Raw genomic sequence first — 20,769 nt, forward strand, 5'->3', positions numbered from 1 at the left:
GGAGGAGATGGAGGGGATGGAGGGGATGAAGGGGATGGAGGGAACAGAGGGGATGGAGGGGATGAAGGGGATGAAGGGATGGAGGGGATGGAGGGAACAGAGGGGATGGAGGGATGGAGGGAACAGAGGAGATGGAGGGGATGGAGGGGATGAAGGGATGGAGGGGATGGAGGGAACAGAGGGGATGGAGGGATGGAGGGAACGGAGGAGATGGAGGGGATGGAGGGGATGAAGGGGATGGAGGGGACATGGGGATAAGCTCTGGCTTTGAGGCTCTAAAAGTTGGATCGGGGAATGAGAATGTATTTCCTATTTAAAATCAATCTTGACACACATTTAGCCCACCCTGCTGATCTGCCCCTTTGCATTGTCTTTTTACCGTAATTTCTGGTTCTGGGTGCCCACAGCCTAGAATACCAAAGACCTTTGAACCCCACATCTGAAGTTACTACACCCAGGCCGGGTAATGCCTGGTGAGCTGGATCCCATGGTTTTCCTCTTTGGTCAAAAGTAAAAACTCTAGGCAATTTAAAACTTTCCAGGATCTTAATTAATAGGTAGTTCTAATTTTAAGTCCCTGCCACTAGTTTAGTGTGAGAAATAACTAAGTGTGGTAAATAACTAAGCTCTAATACCTCTGCTACATGGAGAAGAAACCCACCATGGCAACAGCAGGTGTCACTGCTGGGTGGGTAATGCCTGAGTGAGGACCGTTTGTCCTTCAGAAACCTTGAGACTAGAGACCAGAATAAGATAAAACTAGGAACTTCTTCAAGAGAATGCCAGCCCCTCACAGGCCCCTTACTACCTCCTGTGTGTGTGTGTGTGTGTGAGTGAGCATGCGTGCACGTGTGCGCGGGTCTGTGTGTCTTTGTATGTATGTCTGTGTCTATGTGTGTCTATGTGTCTGTGTCTGTGTATGTGTCTCTGTGTGTCTGTGTGTCTGTGTGTGTCTGTGTGTCTGTGCGTGTGTCTGTATGTCTTTCTGTGTGTCTCTCTGTGTTTGTGTGTGTCTGTGTGTCTGTATGTCTTTCTGTGTGTCTGTATCTATGTATGTCTGCGTATCTCTCTATGTATATGTGTCTGGGTGTGTGCTTTTCTGTGTGTCCGTGTGTGAGCATGTGTGTATATGTGTGTATGTTTGTGTATGTGTCTCTGTGTGTGTTTCTGTTTGTCTCTCTGTGTGTATGTGTGTCTGTGTGTTCTTGCCAGCTCCTGGACCATCAGATTGAGACAGCCTCCCAGTACCCAGTTCCACCCAAGCAGCTTGTCCTGCTCCAGCTGAAGGAGACCGTACCATGCGGTGGCTGCAGCATCAGGAAGTCAGTTCCTAGAAGTCACAAAGATTTGACCTGAAGGGATGTCCCTGAGTGAGAGTTCCCTCTGGATAAGATACCAAAGGCTCCGTTACAGGCAGTTCTTTGGCAGGGGAGGGACACACACAAAAAAAAACACACAATAGGAGGATGAGGAATGGTGAGGGGTTTTTTTGTTTTGTTTTTTGTTTTTTGTTTCCTCTAAAGACATGTATCAGTAAAATACTGCTGGGAACAGTGAAGGGCAGCGCCTCTCTCTGGAGTCAAGGCCAGAGCAGTAGATGCTTTAATCCTCGCACCCTCTTCCGCTGTCCCACAAGGTCCCAGCCAACTCGATACAGATTTTCTTCCTGAGTCTAGAAGGACATATTCCCCTAAGTGCTAGAGAGGACAACAGAGAATTGCTGTTACGGACATCTTCCATTTCACTCCTGGCAGCTGGATCAGAAGATGCCTCTGTTCCTGCTGTTCACCTTCCTCTCCACCACAGTCACCTTGGTATCACCCATGGGTGAGTCTCCCGTCAAGAATTTGGCACAATGTACTTTTTTGTTGCTGTTTTGCTTTTGGGTAGCAGATGTTAAGAACCAGATGCCAGAGCCTTAAATACAGCCCTATGGTTGTGTTAAAAACAAACAAACAAACAAACAAACAACAGTCACTCAACCTCCATGGTTATGTGGCCAGAGAGTTTTCGTGTTGCGTTAGCCTCCTACCTGAGTGCCCAGGACTTCCAAGGATTTTTTTTCTCTAAAATCTTCCTATGAGCTAAGGAGCTCTTGGAGTATGTGTGAAGAAATTAGATCTCTTTCTAGCTTAAGGACTTTGGACTTCCAACTTTAAGAATGGAAATGATATTTTGTTTCTTTTAGAAATGAGAGTAGAGCTTTTTCCTTAATGAATAAAAGGGAGCAAATGTTCTGTCCTCGTGAAGGGTACAGACCTGGATAAAATGGGTATTAAATTTGACCTTTAAAAATACGAGTGACTATTTGCACACACCAAGCAACTCTTAAGCTGTTTTTCTCAGGCTTGGCATAAAACTAGCCGACGAGGATCCTTCCGGGTGTTTCTGTGTAGCTCAGTGTGTGACTGTCTTAGATTGATTTCTTTGCGGTAACTTAGGCCATGCCCTGGCACCTTTAAGTATATACATATAATCTATATATACTTACACATATATACATGTATAAGTACGTACATACATATGTATGGATGTATATGTATGTGTATATACACACATACACACCACACATATACTAAGTATGAAGCCAGGCAATAATGGCACAAACCTTTAATCCCAACAGTCAGGAAGCAGAGGCAGGTGGATTTCTGTGAATTTGAGGCCAGCCAGGTCTACAGAGTGAGTTCCAGTATAGCCAGGGCTACCCAGAGAAACCGTGTCTTGAAAAACAGAAACCAAACAACAGGATTGAACCCTGAGGAGATATGAAAGCTACATGTATTACAAAATCCTGGTTAGGATCCTGGGACAGGGGGACACTGCAGATAATAATGAAGACAATGTGAATGACCATAGGCTTGAGGTAATAATATTCAACAGTGGTTTATTGCTTGGAACACAAGAAAGAAAGATGGGAATAAGAAGCAGGGGATGGGGGAGCTTCTAGACGCGGCAAAGGCACAAGGGCTGCAAAGACTGCCATCCGGACAGTGTACAGGGCCTCCCAGGTACACCGGCCTCCAGGATAACAAGACAGCAGCAAAGGCACAGGGGCTGCAAAGACTGCCATTGGGACAGTGTACAAGGCCTCCCAGGTACACCGGCCGCCAGGATAACAAGACAGGGACACAAATATGTCTGCTCAGGTCCCATGGTTGGTCTTTGTAGAAGACCCAAGCTCCTACGTGTTCTGCTAAGCCACTGAGCTTTCTAGCAGGGAGGGGGCGCTTTGAGAGAAACATACAAGGTTGTTCTCTTTCAAGTCCTGATGCTGAGGACTGTCTGGGCTAATTAGGATCAATTTGTAGAACGCCACATTCTTGGCTCCACACTGAGAGCAAAAAGAGGATTTGACACAAAATGGGCATTTTAAAAGAGGGTGGAAGAATTTAATGTTAGCAAATATCCAGCGAGTGTGTTTGTGGAACATCCCATATAGGGTCAATCTCTTCTTCAAGCCACTGGTCCCTCTACAACAGGAAGGCAACTGAACTTTTCAACAGTATAAGAGATGACATTTAACTTTAAGGAACAATTTAAGAAATCATGGAATATCCATTACGGGAGTTGCTGTCGATGCCATTAAAAGTTGAGAGTCTAACTATTTCTTGTAAAATTAGAGACAGGGAGATGAGTGACATATTTCTATGAAGTTATAATCATCTGTGAAATTGCTCTGGAAGTCCTGCTTGGCTGGAGAGTCTTAGCCAGAGGGGTGGAGGACATGTCCCCCCCCTCCTTGGAGAAAGGAGGGAATTTGAGGACATCTCCTTCTCTTCAGGGAACACTGAATTGTCAACTGGCACTCCACTGGGGCAGCTCAGGGGCATTTTAAAGACTTTGGGAGGAACTCACAAAACTCGAAGAGAAGGTGGCACAAGCAAGAATTTACAATTCTGCAAATGTCATTTCCAGAAAGCACAATGTCCTGACCACTTCTTGCCCCAGACTGCCAAGTTATTTCCCACCTCCTCCTGCCAGGCTGCAATGTATTTCAAAGCAACTAGGCGTGTGCCCTGGGCCCTTTCCTTTTCTGTGGAATGAGCTTTCCACATTCTTTATTCAGTCAAACTTCATACTGATGCAAGACCTGAGTGCCATTTTTGCAAAGGCAACTCGAGGCCTTCCCTCTTTCTTTTCTTTTTTTAATTTCCGAAACTGAGGACCTAATTGCATGTAACACGCTCTCCCATGACTGCACAGCTGAACTGCCACGTGCCTTTCCACAGCATCTCTTCCCATCCTTGCATCCGAATTCCTAGATCCTTGGACGCATGATCCCCTCAGTATATTGATTTCCTTACTCGTTCACTCTGGTGTTGGCTAGAACGTGGTGTCATGCACAGCAAGTGGAAGCTCTAAGACTGCCAGACGAGGCATGGACTGTTCAACACTGAGGAGGTGGAGACAGGATTCTTGGGGCTCACTGGCCATACAATGTAGCCTAATTAATGAGCGCCAGGCCAGCGAGAGACTCTGTCTAAAGAAAGCAAAAATGAATGGTTCCTAAGGAAGGATGCCTTTGACATCCTGCAGGCACACACACACACACACACACACATGCACGCGCACACACACACTCGCGCACACGCGTGCACCTCTCCCTGCCCTCTGGGATCGTAGGCCGATCCATAAAGGCAATGGGAACAGAGATGAACACAACCCTGTGAGTACCTACAATGAATGATGACACCCCCCAGGCACAGGCATGGGTGTGTGTGAAGGGTTTGAATTCCCCAGACAAAGGTCAGAGAGGGAGGAGCCCTGCCAATGAAGGGAGTCCTCCATTACGTGCCAAGCCCTAGAAGGCTATCAATCAATGGTAGACTTCGACCCTAATTAGCAGAGCTTTCCCACAACACACACACACACACACACACACACACACACACACTCACACATCACATCACATCACATCACATCACATGCACACACTTTGCACACACTTTTTGTTTTACAAATTAAAATACAGGACTGAGGTGGGTATAGCCATTAGCATTGTGATCTAAATCATCACTGGGGGTCTCTGGGTCCCTTTCATCTCCAGCACTGGATCCTTGTTCTGCTTATATCAGTCTGAATGAGCCCTGGAGGAACACTGACCACCAGTTTGACGAGTCCCAGAATCAACCTCTTTGCGACAACCATATGGATGGGGAGTGGTATCGCTTCACAGGTATGGCAGGGGATGCCATGCCCACCTTCTGCATACCAGAAAATCACTGTGGGACCCATGCACCTGTCTGGCTCAATGGCAGCCACCCGCTAGAAGGGGATGGCATTGTACAACGACAGGCCTGTGCCAGCTTCAAAGGGAACTGCTGTTTGTGGAACACCACAGTGGAGGTCAAGGCCTGCCCCGGAGGCTACTACGTGTATCGGCTGGCCAAGCCCAGTGTCTGTTTCCACGTCTACTGTGGCCGTAAGTATCTTCCTGTGTGTTCTTCCCTCCCCAGCAAGGCCACAGATGGAGTGAAAGAGAAAGGTACTCATCAGCAAAGGAGGACACATGGCTCCAGCTGCATATGTAGCAGAGGATGGCCTTGTCAGGCATCAGTGGGAGGAGAGGTCCTTGGTCTTTTGAAGGCTTGATAGATGCCCCAGTGTAGGGGAATGGAGGCAGGGGAAGTGGGAGTGGGTGGGTGGGTGGAAGAACACCCTCATAGAAGCAGGGGGAGGGAGGATGTGATAGGGTGTTTCCTGGAGGGAGGAAAACAGGGAAAGGGGATAACATTTGAAATGTAAATAAAGAAAATATCCAATTTAAAAAAAAAAAAAAGGAAAAAGGGGCTGGTGAGATGGCTCAGCGGGTAAGAGTACCGATTGCTCTTCCAAAGATCATGAGTTCAAATCCCAGCAACCACATGGTGGCTCACAACCACCTGTAATGAGATCGGATGCCCTCTTCTGGTGTGTCTGAAGACAGCTACAGTGTACTTATAATAAATAAATACATAATAAATATTTTTTAAAAAAAGGAAAAAAAGAGAAAGACACTGTATGAAAGCCAGTTATTGTGTTCCTCATTTCTTAGATGTTTATTCATTAAAACATTTTAAGATTAGAAGTGATGGATTTTCACCTTCCTGAGTACGGAAGAGCCCTCAGTAATCTGTGGAGAGATGAGCAATGGATGAACAGATAGATGAACATCCACATGGTAGCTGCTTTTAGACATAATAGATAATGGGGAGAGGCAACTTAGCGTCAATAATACTTTGAAGTGAATTGTTACATCACCAATACCATCAAAATCTGGGGGATTTCATAACCACCCTTAACAGCAGAGCTCCAACCCAGGGCCCAGAGGAGCTGGTTTTCCCAGTTCCGGTGCACATTCTGGAGAGTCCACAGTGGAGCACAATCTAGCCCGTAGTACCTAGCTCGCATGTACTGATGTGTTTAGTTGGCTGAAGTCCTCTGATCACCACGGGCCTGAGATCTGTAGCTGGGAATTGGTTATCTGAATGGACCAAGTGACCCAGGAGCAGCTGGTCTCTCTCCATCGGTGAGACAGTCCTGAGCCGTGAGAAATGTCAGGAACTTGTAGCCCATGCCTGCGTTCATGAGACAACTCAAAGGACAGGTTCCTCTGAGCCCCACTACTCACAGAAAGTGACTGTTGTCCTTCCATAGATTTCTACGACATCTGTGATGAGGATTGTCATGGCAACTGCTTGGATAGCACCGAGTGCGCATGCTCTCCCGGAACCTCGCTGGGTCCAGACGGGCAGACTTGCTTCGGTAAGAACTCATCACAGGACAGAAATGATCCCTCAAGATCGATGAGCCATCCCAGTGAATCTCTGAGCATTTGCAGTTGAGCGCCTCTTTGTTGGTCACAACTAAAGCACAGGACAAACTCATAGTTTGATCAGGGACAGTTTGGACCACTCTGCTTGCTCTCTTACGACGCCATTGAAAAGTGGCCAGTGTGCCTGAGGATCCAACTCTTAAATTTACTAGATTTTAATATAAAAACTGACTTTGGATCCACCCATTGGCAAACCAAAAATGCTTGGGACAACTCGAATGACTGAAATTCATCCGTTTATGCTAACTGTAAATACAGATGAAATGTTTCTGGTGAAAACCGGCCTTCATTAAGGTGTGGTATATTCTGTAGCTCCAGCACTGAGGAAGCTGGGGCAGGAGAATGACCATCCTGAGCTGCATAGGCAAGACTCTGACTCAAAAGCCCCAGAAAATCTGACATCCAAATTGCGATGCACTGTGAGATCATTTCAAAGTAGATTCCAGTGACATGTATTATTTTCTTATGCATATTTCCTTCAGGCAGATATAAAAGTGGGAATATATGTTTATTTATTGACCTTTTCTTCATCAAAGGTGGCACATCATCACGCCCATCTCTTCTTGGCGATGTTCCTTAGACATCTTTGCCTAAAGCCCCAAGTGCCTACCTAAGTGGAATGAGCGAGCTCCAGAGAGATGACTGTAGGTAGACTTCTGTGTATAGGAGCACATGTCAATGTTAGTTTATATTTAGTTTCCATGTAAATGAAAACAAGTTTAAACTTTTTGTTACATTTCTTTTCTGTGTATAAGCTAGGTCAAAGACAACTTGCTGGAGTTGGTTCTCTCTTCCCCCCAAGTGGTTCCCAGGACCAATTTTAGGGGTCAAGCTTGGTAGCAAATGCCTTTGCCCACTGAGCTAGCTCGACAATTTTAATTAATATATTTTTAAGAATTATTTATTTTTTTGTATATAAGTACACGTCCGTGTCTTCAGACACACCAGAAGAGGGCATTGAATCCCATTACAGATGCTGGGACTCAGGACTCAGGACCTCTGGAAGAGCAGTCAGTGCTCTTAACCGCTGAGCCATGTCTCCAGTCCTAAATTATTTGTTTTAATTTAATTTAATTTAATCTCCTTTTTCAGGCAGAGAGGAAGGAGTAAGAAAATAACAAAGCAGCTACATATGTACTCAGATGGAACCGTAGTTAAAATTTGTTTGTTTGTTGTTTTTAATAAAAAAAAAGGGGGGGGTTAAAAATAGAATGTGGTATTCAAGTGAAACAGTCTCACTGGGTTCCATCACCCTCTTTCATCCTCTGGGGGTGGATGCAGCTTGAACAGCAGCCTGTTTCCTTCCTGCCCCTTCTCCATATTTTATTATTGCTGTCTGTATGTGCAACACTGTAGCATACAGAATTGTTGTATCTGTGCTTAAAGTTAGCCTACAAATGAAACCTCACTCCATGCGGGGCATTTTCTCTAGGATACAAACTTGCAGAGGGAATTGCTAGTGGTCAAGATACCTCCACTAGAACAGCCCCAAGCAACAGTAGCCTAAATAAGTAGAAGTAATTTCTCCCTCACATAAAATAAAAAGCAGAAAACCCAGACTTTCAATGGAGGCTGGGAAGAAGTCATAGTATGGGTGTGGCCTCACCTCCACAACAGCCTCTTCTGCATAGTGTGTTCTTGGCTAGCTTGGGCTACTCTTATCTACTGTTGTGGAAAAGGAAGATCAGGAGTATAAGGCTAGCTTCTTCTGCATAGTACATTTTAGGCTAGCCTGGGCTACATGTAACTCTCATCTTATCTACTGTTGTAGAAAAGGAAGATCAGGAGTACAAGGCCAGCCTCTTCTGCATAGTACATTTTAGGCTAGCCTGGGCTACACGAAATTCTCATCTACTGTTCTTTGTTTTGTTTTGTATTTCTACTGTACACTCTAAACGTTGACTTCCCTAATTTAGTTAATTTTTCCCCCTTTGGGTCTTTTTTTTTCTCTTAAAAAAATGCTTGTACGGCTCTCTGGGCTATTCTTTTAGCACCACTTTAAAGTCCCTAGAACTTGCCTATCTGTTTCCATGGTGAGCTGTCTGCGATATTTTATGCCATGCCCTTGTCCAGCATTAGGGGTTTTTTGTTGTTCCCCAACCTTCTCACCTCCTCCAAGGATGCTCTGCTCCAGAGCAGGTTTCCAAGTGTGTCTGTAGGTCAGGTCCAATTTCCTCTCCACCAGTTTCTCAGCTTGAGATCGACATCCCAAGTGGGAAGCGTGCATCTATGCTTCAGCAGTTGCAGCACATTGACCCGGGGTTCCACTGTTGGCACGCGAAGTGCATCCCTCTCCCTTCAGACAGGGCTCCTATTTGCTACTGTGGCAGAGTTCTACTCTGAATTTTATTGAAATCTTCAATAGTCTCTCTTGTTACTCTAGCGAAAGAGCTGATGCTCAGTAGACACTTAGGAAGTAAGGTACTTATGAAGAAAAGGAAGCTTGACTTCACAGTTCAAGGATGATCGCAGGCACGTTGCCAAGATTGGCTCAGCTCCAGAGAAGGCCTGTCAGAAGATGGTATACCAGGAACACAGGCAAAGACAGAAAGGCAGCAAGAACAGGGCTCCCCCAAGAACCACTTTAGTTCCCTCCAATGGCAGTGCCCTGCCTTTTAAAGGCCCACCACCTATAAAGTCACCAAACATCCAACACGTGAGCTGTAGAGCTTGCTTAGATCTTACCCAAACCCTAAGAGGGGGGCACCGTCATCTGCTGAGCCATCTTGCCAGCCCCACAGGGCTCTGCGTATAAGTGGAATTCCACCCAGCTCATCTGATACCCCATGATCATGATTCCCCTTGGCTTACATCCTGAATCTGGGTTCCTTCCTGAGAACCAAGACGCACTTCACTCTCAGGCTTCTTTCCCTCTGTAGAAGGAGAGAAATGGACATTTATTATCCATTTAATGTTTTTTTTTTTTACAACAAGAATCTATACATAACTTATCAGATGTTTTAAAGACTAAAAACCATGTCTTGAATATCATGTGAGGATATTTAATTTTTTTTTTTTTAAACAGGGTCACACTATGTAGCCCTGGCTGCGCTGGAGCTCACTATGTAGACAAGGCTGGCCTCGAACTCACAGAGATATGCTTGGCTCTGGCTGCTGAGTGCCGGGATGAGACTATTTCAGTTTTTATCGTCGGTTTTTGAGGGTAGTTTGTCATGCAATAACAGAAGACTATCTCCCACAGTGTTTTCTTAGATAGTTCCTTCTGCACCGTAAGCTCTTTCTGTGCTTTAAAACAAGACATAATCTATAATCTTGCACTGAACAATTTTTCATGAACTTGTTGGAGAAAGTGAAATTCATAAAAAACAAATAATTAAGTGTACTTAGCACAAAGGAACCTCATTCCCCCATGGCCTTACCTTATTACATTTATGTATTTATTGTGCGCGCATTGCCCATGTGCCGTGCCATGCATGTAGAGGTCACAGAATGACTTTCAGCTCAGGCTGTCAAGTTTAGCAGAAAGCGCCTTTCTGGGCTGAGCCATCTTGCCAGCCCCGTAGCTCTACCCTAAGGGATAGGATCTCACAAGTACTCGGGCACCTTCCTCTTGGCAGAGGACAAATGAACAGAGAAGACAGATGAGCTAACAGCTTGATTAGGGGAGACCAGGCCCATAGACCGGACCACGCTGGCTCATGCATGATGGGGCACGGGACTATCCAACTGCATCAGGGAAGACGCAGAGGGGGTGTTCTGTTCAGGGGCTGGGGGCAGGGTAAGGTTGCTCAACGCTGTGGCAGTGATGTAGTTTCTCTTCTACAGACGAAAATGAATGTGAGCACAACAACGGTGGCTGCAGTGAGATCTGTGTGAACCTCAAAAACTCACACCGCTGTGCCTGCGGGGTCGGCCGCGTGCTCAGGAGCGACGGAAAGACTTGCGAAGGTGAGACTGGGTGAGCAGGGGATGCAAACCCAGCATCCAAAGTGAGCCGCTGGCTTGTTCTTTGACATTTGGGAAGCTGGCTTGGCGGTAGCAGAAAATAACAGTTTGTCAGCCTAAGAAAATGACTACAGGGCACGGGGCGGGGGGGGTGTGTGTGTGCTTCAGCTGTGGACAGAATTCAAGATTGAAGGGTGCAGGGGTGTTGCAAGAAGTAGAACGTCATGGGGAAACTGAGGTGAAATAATAACCACATTCTCAAACTTAAATGTGTCCACAAACCCCATAGGATCTTGTTAAGGTGCAGATTCTGACTGATGGGTCTGGGTCAGGCTGAAGTAACAATGTTTCTCAATAATGCCTCGGTGCCAGCTCCCGCTGGCCGGAAGCTGCCAGTGGCAGGCAGCAGCCCAGGCTCTCATCCTTCCTGGCCCTGAGACTAGGGTCCCACCCGAGCCCCTCCAGGCCACTTCTGGATGGGGAAGTGTGCTTCAACAGGCTCGGATGGGACGTCAGAATTTACAGTTTTAACAAATTCCATAGGTGAGTCTCATTGGCTTAGAAAACTGAGAAAATACTGGAACGGAGGTGATGGTAGTCCGTGTCTTTAATCCTAGCATTCTGGATGCAGAGGCAGGCGGATCTCAATGAGTTCGAGGCCATCCTGGTCTATAGAACCAGTTCCAGGAGAGCCAGGGCTACACAGAGAAACTCTCTCAAAAAACAAACCAAAGCAACCAACCAAACAAAAAAGACAATTTGAGAAACTTCTTTTGCATTGATTTCCTTTATTTTAGGGGAGATTAATATTTTTTGGAGATAAAATTATCTACTTAAAAATTCTAGGCTTGCCGAGCATGGTGGCGCTCGCCTTTAATCCCAGCACTTGGGAGGCAGAGACAGGGGGATTTCTGAGTTGGAGGCCAGCCTGGTCTACAAAGAGAGTCCAGGACAGCCAGGGCTACACAGAGAAACCCTGTCTCGGAAAAAAAAGAAAAAAATTCTAGGCTGACTTTGAGCGCTCTGCCTGCATGTATGTACGCGTAGCACTTGAGTTCCTGGTGTCCACAGTGGTTAGGGAACTGGAGTTACCGGTGGTTGTGAGCCACCCTGTGGGTGCGGGGAGAATTGAACCCAGGTCCTCTGGGAAAGTAGCTAGGGCTCTTAACCACTCAGCGACTCCCTAACCCCATTAGCTACTTTTAGTAACAGAGTTGCTGTGGGAATGGCTTAGTAACCAATGCCTTACTTTGTTGCAAGGAATTGAAGTGAAAGTATCTATTGTTGCTCTATTATTTTTTAATTGATACAACGTTTCACATTTTTATGGGTAATGATTCAGTAATCTGCTACTATTGGTGGGACTTGGGACTCGGGTTGTGTCCCCACCATAGCTAAAGTGACCTCACACCTGCTTTCACAAGTCTGAGTTGCCCTAGCACTCCCTGCAGAGCCTGCCATGGAGAGGTAAATAGCATAGTTGTGATTATTTACAAAGTCTATATGAGTTGTCCATCAGTACCATTGAACTTGTTTATTAATAGAGCTATAATCTATATATAAGAGTTCATTTTATTCTTGTCACATTCAATATAAAATATCATCCCGAAGAGAAAAAATTATGAGTAGTGTCATATAAAATTTGCATTATTAATTCAGAGAACATTAACTGGAGTATTAAATTGCTGTCCTTATAATGAGGCTAAATTATTTTGAATTTTATTGAATAATGATAATGTCATGAATCCTCCCTAAATCTTAATAATTTTACATAATAATTTCAGCATATTTGAATATTAATAAAATATTTCATAAAAAAGATGTAATTATTCATGAGCACATTATTGAGACTATTATGGTTAATATTCATATAATCTTAAAAGCTAAAAAGCATAACTGAAAAATATTTAGCAAATGACAAAAATTTTATGTACCTGTATGAGCAGTACTTTAGGAATTCTGTTTCTATTTATAACATTTAACTTTTATTGAAAGGCTAAATGTATTTGTTTCTTTAGTGTGGCTATTAAATGGTTATAGCTTTTTAAAAATTGATTATACTTTTAAATTTTTAAGTAAATTTTAATGGTCTGTTATATAAATAGGAAAATAGAGAAGAGTAAAAGGAAAAATGTAAATGACCCCTAGTCTGTTCTAGATGTTTCTGCTCTGAACACTTCTTTCCACCACCCTGAGGGGCTTAAATCCCTTAAGGCAATTTTAATTTTTTTTTTGGCCTATTTTTTTGTTTTGCATTTTTAGACCTGAAAATGCCCAGTGTAGTTAGTCAGGGTTACCCCTTCATCTTACAAATATTCAAATTGCAACTTAGAGAAATAAAGTGACTTAGGAAAGGTCCTTGTGAGGGTGACGGGGAACAGAGTGTGGGCTAAGCCAGGTGAGGCCCCCGGATGTGATCTCAGTACCAAAGAGAAGTCTTCTTTTAGAAGGAAAAAACCATTAATGTTGATTTTAACACCTTTTTGTTTTGTTTTGTTTTTGAGACAGTATCTCACTATGTACCCTTGGTTGACCTGGAGCTCGGAATATAGACCAGGCTGGCCTAGAATTCACAGAGATCCACCTGCCTCTGTTTCCAAAGTGCTGGGATTAAAGGCATACACCATCATCCTGGTGATTTTAACACTTCATAGCATAGTAGCATAATTTTATATTTTCTTCTACATTGTTATCTGTGATCTCAACTATTTCAAAAATCCACAACTGCGTATATTCTTTAAAAATATATGGCTTGGTTTGTCACAATGATACAACAGTGAAGACACTGTTGACAGAGATGTTTATCACTGCTGGACTGGATACACAGGTGTCCTGTGTGAGACAGACAAAAATGAATGTGGTAGCAACCCCTGTCAATTTGTAGGGGTTGGGGGGATGGTGTGTGTGTCCAGCAGTCCCACAAGGATCAATAGGGACACACTGCAGGCCTACCTTTCTCCTTCAACTTCCTTGGATCCTCAGGATGTTTGTGTTTGTCAGCCTGGATTCACAGAAAGGAGCCTAGCATGACTGTCCTCTGAGAGGCTCCACCCAGCAGCTGACTGGAAACAGAGGCAGAGACCCACAGCTAAACATCAGACAGAGTTTGGGAAGTCTTATGGCAGAGTTTGGGGAAGAATTGAGGAACCAGGAAGGAATAGGGACTCTGCAAAAACAATAGAGTCAACTAACGTGGACGCTTGAGGGCTCACAGAGATTGAACCACCAACCAAAGAGCATCCAAGGACTGGACCTAGCCCCCTTTCCCCTGATTCCCACACATATAGCAGATGTGCACCTTGGTCTACATGCAGGTCCCCCAATGACTGGAGTAGGGGACTGTCTTAGTCAGGATTTCTATTCCTGCACAAACATCATGACCAAGAAGCAAGTTGGGGAGGAAAGGGTTCATTCAGCTTACTTCCACATTGCTGTTTATCACGAAAGGAAGTCAGGACTGGAACTCAAGCAGGTCAGGAAGCAGGAGCTGATGCAGAGGCCATGGAGGGATGTTCCTTACTGGCTTGCTTCTCCTGGCTTGCTCAGCCTGCTCTCTTATAGAACCCAAGACTTCCAGCCCAGGGGTGGCACCACCCACAAGGGGCCCTACCCGCTTGATCACTAATTGAGAAAATGCCCCACAACTGGATCTCATGGAGGCACTTCCCCAACTGAAGCTCCCTTCTCTGTGATAACTCCAGCCTGTATCAAGTTGGTATACAAAACCATCCAGTATAGTTGACCCCTTGTCAATTTGACACACAAACACATTACTATTAAGCCTTAACCCTTACTTTCTTATTCATCCCCAAGATCTAAAGTCCCACAGTCTTTACATATTAAAAGTTCAATCAATTTAAAATGTCCAATATCTTTTAAAATTCAAGGTCTCTTAACTGTGGGCCCCACTAAAATACTTTCTTCCTTCAAGAGGGAAAAATATCAGGGCACAGTCACAATCAAAAGCAAAAATCAAACTCCAACCATCCAATGTCTGGGATCCACTCACTATCTTCTGGATTCCTCCAAGGGCTTGGGTTACTTCTCCAGCTCTGCCCTTTGTAGCACACACCTTGTCTTCTAGGCTCCAGATGCCTGTACTCCACTGCTGCTGCTGTTCTTGGTGGTCATTCATGGTACTGACATCTCTAAAACACTGTCTTCCGCTGTAACTAGGCTTTACCAATAGCCTCTCATAGGCTCTCTTCATGGTGCCAAGCCTCAACTCCTTTGCATGACCCCTTCAGTCCTGGGTCATCAATTGCAACTGAGGCTGCACCTTCACCACTGGCCTCCCATGGCCTCTAACTGTGCTGAGCCTCAGCTGCTCTTCATGACCCTTTCATGCCTTCAAAACCAGTACCACCTGGGTGACTCTTCCACATTACCAAGTCCTGCTGCAGCACAAGGTACAACCTTGGCTATCTCTGGAACACAGCCTCTGTGCTCTCAGAAAACACTTCCCAGAAGATGTCACCTCAATGATGCTCGTCTCTTCTTAATCACCACTAATTTCTTAGCTCCAGCTAACCAGCATCAATAGTCCCAGTAATGCAAAGTTTTCGCTTTAGTAATTCTGTGTCAAGTTGACACACAAAACCAGCCAGTACAGGGACTTACCCTGACTCCTGCCTTTGGATACTGTTCCCCTAACTGAGCTGCTTTGTCTGGTCTCAGTGGGAGAGGATGTGCTTAGTCCTGCAGTGACTTGAGCTGCCATAGTGGGTTCATACCTAGGGGTGGGGGTAGGTCCTCATTCTTAGAGGAAGGGGAGGGGGGCTGTGTGAGGGGAGAAACTGGGAGGAGAGAGGGGCTATAATCAGAATATATAGTAAATTAATTAATAGAAAATTATGGCTTGTCTAGGGTTGGTAAAGTGTCTGAGCAAGTAAGGGTTTGCCACCAAACCTGATTACCTAAGTTTGATTCCTGGAACCCACAAGCTAGAGGAGGAAAACTGAAGCCACAAGTTGTCCTCTGACCTCCACACACTGTGGCTTTGCTATACACACACATGCTCACACATGCAAACATGCACAGACACACACTGTGGTTTTCCCATACACGCAGTTGAACAACGCACACACACACTGTATCTTTTGTTATACACATATGCGCACACATATGCAAACATGTGCACATGCAAACTGTCACTGTTCTATACACACATACACACACACACACACACACACACACACACACACACACGGTTGCAAACATACACACTGTGGCTTTGCTATGCACACACATGCATGCACACATCCACAAACACACACACTACATAAATATTTTTAAATATTATAGGTGGGTTTCTAAGCAAGTAATAAAGATTAATTCATTACAACTTTAGTCTCTTACATTTCCCAAGTACTGATTTCTGTATACTAAGTCAACTTAGTAACGCCCCACTAACCTGTTTTTCCTAGTACCCTTAGGCATCAGCTTCCATTCATCAGCATTTTCATCCAGCATTTTCATCAGTAACATATATTTGTCTCTCCCTGAGCATGTTAGATGATCTGAAACATTTCCTTCCATCATCTTAACTTAGAACCGACCTCCGCAAGCCTTTTGCATAAAAGCAAGTTAGTAAATACTTTGTGGACCATCTAGAATCAATCAGAACTGCCCAGTTCTGCCCTTGTAGTGAAGAATGAATAAATAGATAACCATGGACCGTCATGATCTGCAAACAATTATGCCTCTGTGTGCTAATAAAACTTTATTTAAACACTGTGTAGCAGATTGGAATCTCACAACCTTCAACCTAAAAGATAATGTCCAAGTCCCACAAAAGTCATGTTGATGAGTAAGATTATGGTCATTGTCATGCGGGAGCAGGGATGGGACCTGAGCCTTGGGAATGGTAGGCAAACACTCTGACTGAGCTATTTCTCCAACCCCCTAGCCTACCCAAGACCTTTTATAACTGGTGCTCTTATTCCTAGAGAGTCTAGGAGAGGGGCCAATGATCCAACTGGTCTGTGGCCACTCTGACCCACCCAGCTGGTCCAGAAGAGCATTTTACTCCATCTCTTTTCATCCACTGTTAAGAAATGGCTTTTGAGCCTTATACATATTTATGACCTCATTCTAATCATAAGAAAGCCATGAGAAAACTAGAAAGACACTCTACAAATGCCCGGAGAGCCTCAGTAACCGTTGCTGAGGACAGAGGATTATTCTTGGCAGTCATGACATCCAGTGAACATTTTTGTGGGTTTGCCTCATTACCAGTTACCACATCAGACCGCAGGGGATTGCGCCACAAGTTAAGGATAATCTCTGGTGGCTGAGGCTGAGATTCCCTCAGAAGTGGGCTACAGGACGACTCTCATCTTTGCTGGTTCCCTCTGCAGACATCGAAGGGTGTCACAACAACAACGGTGGCTGCAGCCATTCCTGCCTTGCATCTGAGAAGGGCTATCAGTGTGAATGTCCCCGGGGTTTGGTGCTGTCTGAAGATAACCACACTTGCCAAGGTAGGGCAAGGGTTGACTCACTTCTGATTCACATCGGGTCCTTCCCTCCTCCTAGATTGAAAGTCTTATCTTTCAGAACATTGTCCCATTGAGCACCAAGTGTCCTCTGAGTTATCAGTCAGGAATGGTTCAACAGAGAAACCCTCCCCCACCTTTTGCCCCCTCCCCCTCTGAGCACCAAGTGTCTCCTGAGTCAGCAGTCAGGAATGGTTCAACAGAGAACCCCTTCCCCCACCTCGTGCCCCTCCCCCCTGAGCACCAAGTGTCCTCTGAGTTAGCAGTCAGGAATGGTTCAACAGAGAACCCTTCCCACCCCTCCCCCCTCCAGGGTATGACAGCTCCCTCCAGCACTTGGGTGGTAGAGACTAGAACCCTGCCTGAGAAAGCAGAGTCAACATGAACTACCCAGTGAGACCTTGTCTCATAAACAGACAGGAGTAGGAAAAGCTCTTGCTCTCTCTCTGTCTTTATTTTTTTTTTTATTTATTTTTTAATTTTTTTAATTTTTAATTTTTTTTTGTTTTTTTCAAGACAGGGTTTCTCTGTGTAGCCCTGGCTGTCCTGGAACTCACTCTGTAGACCAGGCTAGCCTCGAACTCAGAAATCCACTTGCCTCTGCCTCCCAAGTGCTCGGATTAAAGGCATGTGCCACCACCAACTGGCAAGCTCTCTCTTTTTAAAGTCGAGAAAAGCTAATTTTGCTTCGCTGATTGCCTGAGTTGGTCTCTGATTTCTATAGCTGATAGTGCAACTGCTACTCAGTTTAGAACTACTGACTTATTCAGCAGAATTCCAGGGGTCAAACCTAGCTTGAATAATGATGAATGGTGAATTCTTCACCATCAATAGTGTCCTGAGAACTCTTCCCAGATCTTGGTGTCTGGGCTATTCATCCCATCAGTCAGCAAACGCTGACTGAGCACCAATGTCTGATTTCTTTGTACGTCTCGATGCTGAGATGTGTGCCCATGGATGGAACTCTGGCAGTACCTAGTATCCTTCGGGGTGTTTGCAGGGTGAGAGAACATGGATGTAGGAATGCCACAGAAAAGCAACCTCTTTTTAATATTAAGTGAAAGTGGAATTTATAGCCTGAGTTTACGGTTGACTGAGTAGCTCAAGGACAATTTGGAAGGCGTCCAGAGTGGGGGAACACTGACTATTGCCCGTTTAATGGGGCAGTAACTAATGGTCAAAACAAAACTGCTCTGCTGTGCCATTTAATCCTATTTTAGCCGGGTCTTTCCTGCATTGCCAGTAAGTTGTGTGGGTGCTAAAGTTCATCCTTAGGATGTCTTGTCCCAGGGAGTCATGCCAGCCACACTTTGGACAGGTGTTCATTAAGCAGAAGCTTAACCACACTAATTCCTGTTCAAAAGAATATGTGATCTGAGGAGCATCATTGGCCATAATCTCGGGAGTTAGGGATCGTGGCTGTTTTCATCAACTTTCTCGGGAGTTAGGGATCCTGACTGTATTCATCAACTTGCTTCAAGCCCTTCCCTGGAGAAAAGAAACAAGAGTGTAGGTTCCCTGGAGGAAAGCATTCCCCTAGTAGCCTCCTTAGCTTCCCTGGAGCCAGGTTTCCTTGTTCTAACAGAATCCCTTTCCACACAGTCCCCGTGTTGTGCAAGTCCAGCGCCATTGAAGTAAGTGTCCCCCGGGAGCTGGTTGGAGGCCTGGAGCTCTTCCTGACCAACACCTCCTGCCGAGGAGTGTCCAACGGCACCCACGTCAACATCATCTTCTCCCTCAAGACCTGCGGCACCGTGGTTGACGTAGGTTCCCTGGCAGACACTTGGGGAGTGACCAAAGCTACTTGGGGAGGTAGCTAACAGAGAGTATATGGGGAGATAGGTCCACAAAAAAAAAAAAAAAAAAAAAAAAAAAAAAAAAAAAAAAAAAAAAAAAAAAAAAAAAACAAAAAAACAAAAAAAACAACTGAGCTCAAAACATCTTCTGCCCGGAGCCATGGTCCTGGAACGGTGAGATGTAGAATGACTAATTCTACTATCCCCATTCACATACAGTCCTGAGACACCTGTATGCAAGGTATTTTCCCGTGTCAACCCCAGCGGTATTGACATGGGAAATACCAAGAGGCAGGATACAGCCTGTAGTCAGTTGATTGGAGACTAAGGATGCACTGGGCTAAGGGGCTGGTGGTTCGATTACGACAGGTGAATGAGTCCAGACGTTGATCCAGGCTGAGGTAAAAGGTTTATGTTTTTTCTTTTCCAAACGTGCTCACATCCCCATGCTGAAAACCCAGAGGGGAATATGGAATAAATTCCTACCTGTTCGGACGCACACAGCAGTCCTGAGATGATACGAAATGGAAATAAAGGCTGGGCTGTCCGACACACGACAGACACGGACTCTAGGAGTCTGGAAAAGGGCTATGGTTTGGATACGGGTAGAACTGTGTGTGATACACACGGGCAAAGAGGCAATGGACCTTTTTGATGGGGAACACAGGAAGAGCATCCCAAGGGACTCTCCGTCGGTGCTAAGGTGAACGGGCAGAGCAGCCTGTCCTGCTTCCAAAGGCCTGGTTTGTGTGCTAGGGAGAGACAGCGGGTTTGAGTCCACAAAGACTGCTAGCTCTGATCCCACAACATGCAAGAGGGATGATACACAGAGAGGAGTGGATGCAGATCAGTGCCGAGGCCTTAATGATCATTTGTTTATGAGTCCTGATAAATGAATCCTAGGGCTAATTCCTTTGGGTGAGATACAAGGTAACTATGGAGGAATAGGTGTTCCCCATTTAGGCAAGCAGCGTGGGTTGTTTCTATGGATAACCTGATGGTTAGCCCCATAACTGGCTGGTGCCACTTCCTGTTGGTTGAGCAGAAACAGTTCTGGGGTAAACACCTGAAACGCCTCTGTCCTGGTGCAGGTGCAGGTAAAAGGATTCATCCGGGGCTAGCTTAGCCGCAGCAGGATCTGGAATTCTTGCTGCGAGATCATGCGGCACTGTTCTCTTGTGGGGGCCAAAGCTTGGGATTGTTTGGACAATGTTAAGGTGAGGAGAGAGGTAACCAGACGCAAACCTCCCAATCTCTCTTCACCCACAACTGGCACAGGTAGTGAATGACAAAATCGTGGCCAGCAACCTCGTGACGGGTCTGCCCAAGCAGACCCCTGGGAGCAGCGGGGACATCATCATTCGGACCAGCAAACTCCTGATCCCGGTGACCTGCGAGTTCCCACGCCTGTACACCATCTCGGAAGGATATGTGCCCAACTTGCGCAACACCCCACTGGAAATCAGGAGCCGAAACCACGGCATCTTCCCCTTCACACTGGAGATCTTCAAGGACCACGAGTTCGAGGAACCGTACCGGGAGACTCTGCCCACACTCAAGCTTCGCGACTCACTCTACTTTGGCATCGAGCCCCTGGTGCACGTGAGCGGCCTAGAGAGCCTGGTGGAGAGTTGCTTTGCCACGCCCACTGCGAAGATGGATGAAATCCTCAAGTACTATCTGATCCAGGACGGGTGAGCGCAGCGCTGTCTTAATGTGGCGTGTGTGTGTGTGTGTGTGTGTGTGTGTGTGTGTG

The 20,769-nt window shown here is 45.5% G+C and overlaps 1 protein-coding gene and 1 long non-coding RNA gene across 3 annotated transcripts in view; one reads left to right on the forward strand and one right to left on the reverse strand.

Annotated features, from left to right (window-relative positions):
• Positions 1 to 1,576: 1,576 nt before the first annotated feature.
• Oit3 (oncoprotein induced transcript 3) overlaps positions 1,577 to 20,769 on the forward strand; it is a 23,987-nt gene continuing 4,794 nt past the window's right edge. The window contains exons 1-7 of one of the 2 annotated variants that reach the window (XM_031346875.1): positions 1,577 to 1,827; positions 5,048 to 5,422; positions 6,637 to 6,744; positions 10,601 to 10,723; positions 17,080 to 17,202; positions 18,820 to 18,980; positions 20,292 to 20,707. In XM_031346875.1, coding sequence (XP_031202735.1) covers positions 1,767 to 1,827; positions 5,048 to 5,422; positions 6,637 to 6,744; positions 10,601 to 10,723; positions 17,080 to 17,202; positions 18,820 to 18,980; positions 20,292 to 20,707 — 1,367 coding nt within the window. In that variant the 5' untranslated portion in view covers positions 1,577 to 1,766. The remainder of the gene's footprint in view (positions 1,828 to 5,047; positions 5,423 to 6,636; positions 6,745 to 10,600; positions 10,724 to 17,079; positions 17,203 to 18,819; positions 18,981 to 20,291; positions 20,708 to 20,769) is intronic. The other variant, XM_031346876.1, reaches the window with a different exon arrangement.
• On the reverse strand, positions 6,015 to 6,664 carry LOC116074364. The gene is made up of 2 exons (XR_004112180.1): positions 6,380 to 6,664; positions 6,015 to 6,112 (listed from the first exon to the last, which is right to left on the reverse strand). It is a non-coding gene; the product is annotated as an uncharacterized LOC116074364 (long non-coding RNA).

Source organism: Mastomys coucha, unplaced genomic scaffold (assembly GCF_008632895.1).
Source record: "Mastomys coucha isolate ucsf_1 unplaced genomic scaffold, UCSF_Mcou_1 pScaffold3, whole genome shotgun sequence".
Lineage (NCBI taxonomy): Eukaryota > Metazoa > Chordata > Mammalia > Rodentia > Muridae > Mastomys > Mastomys coucha.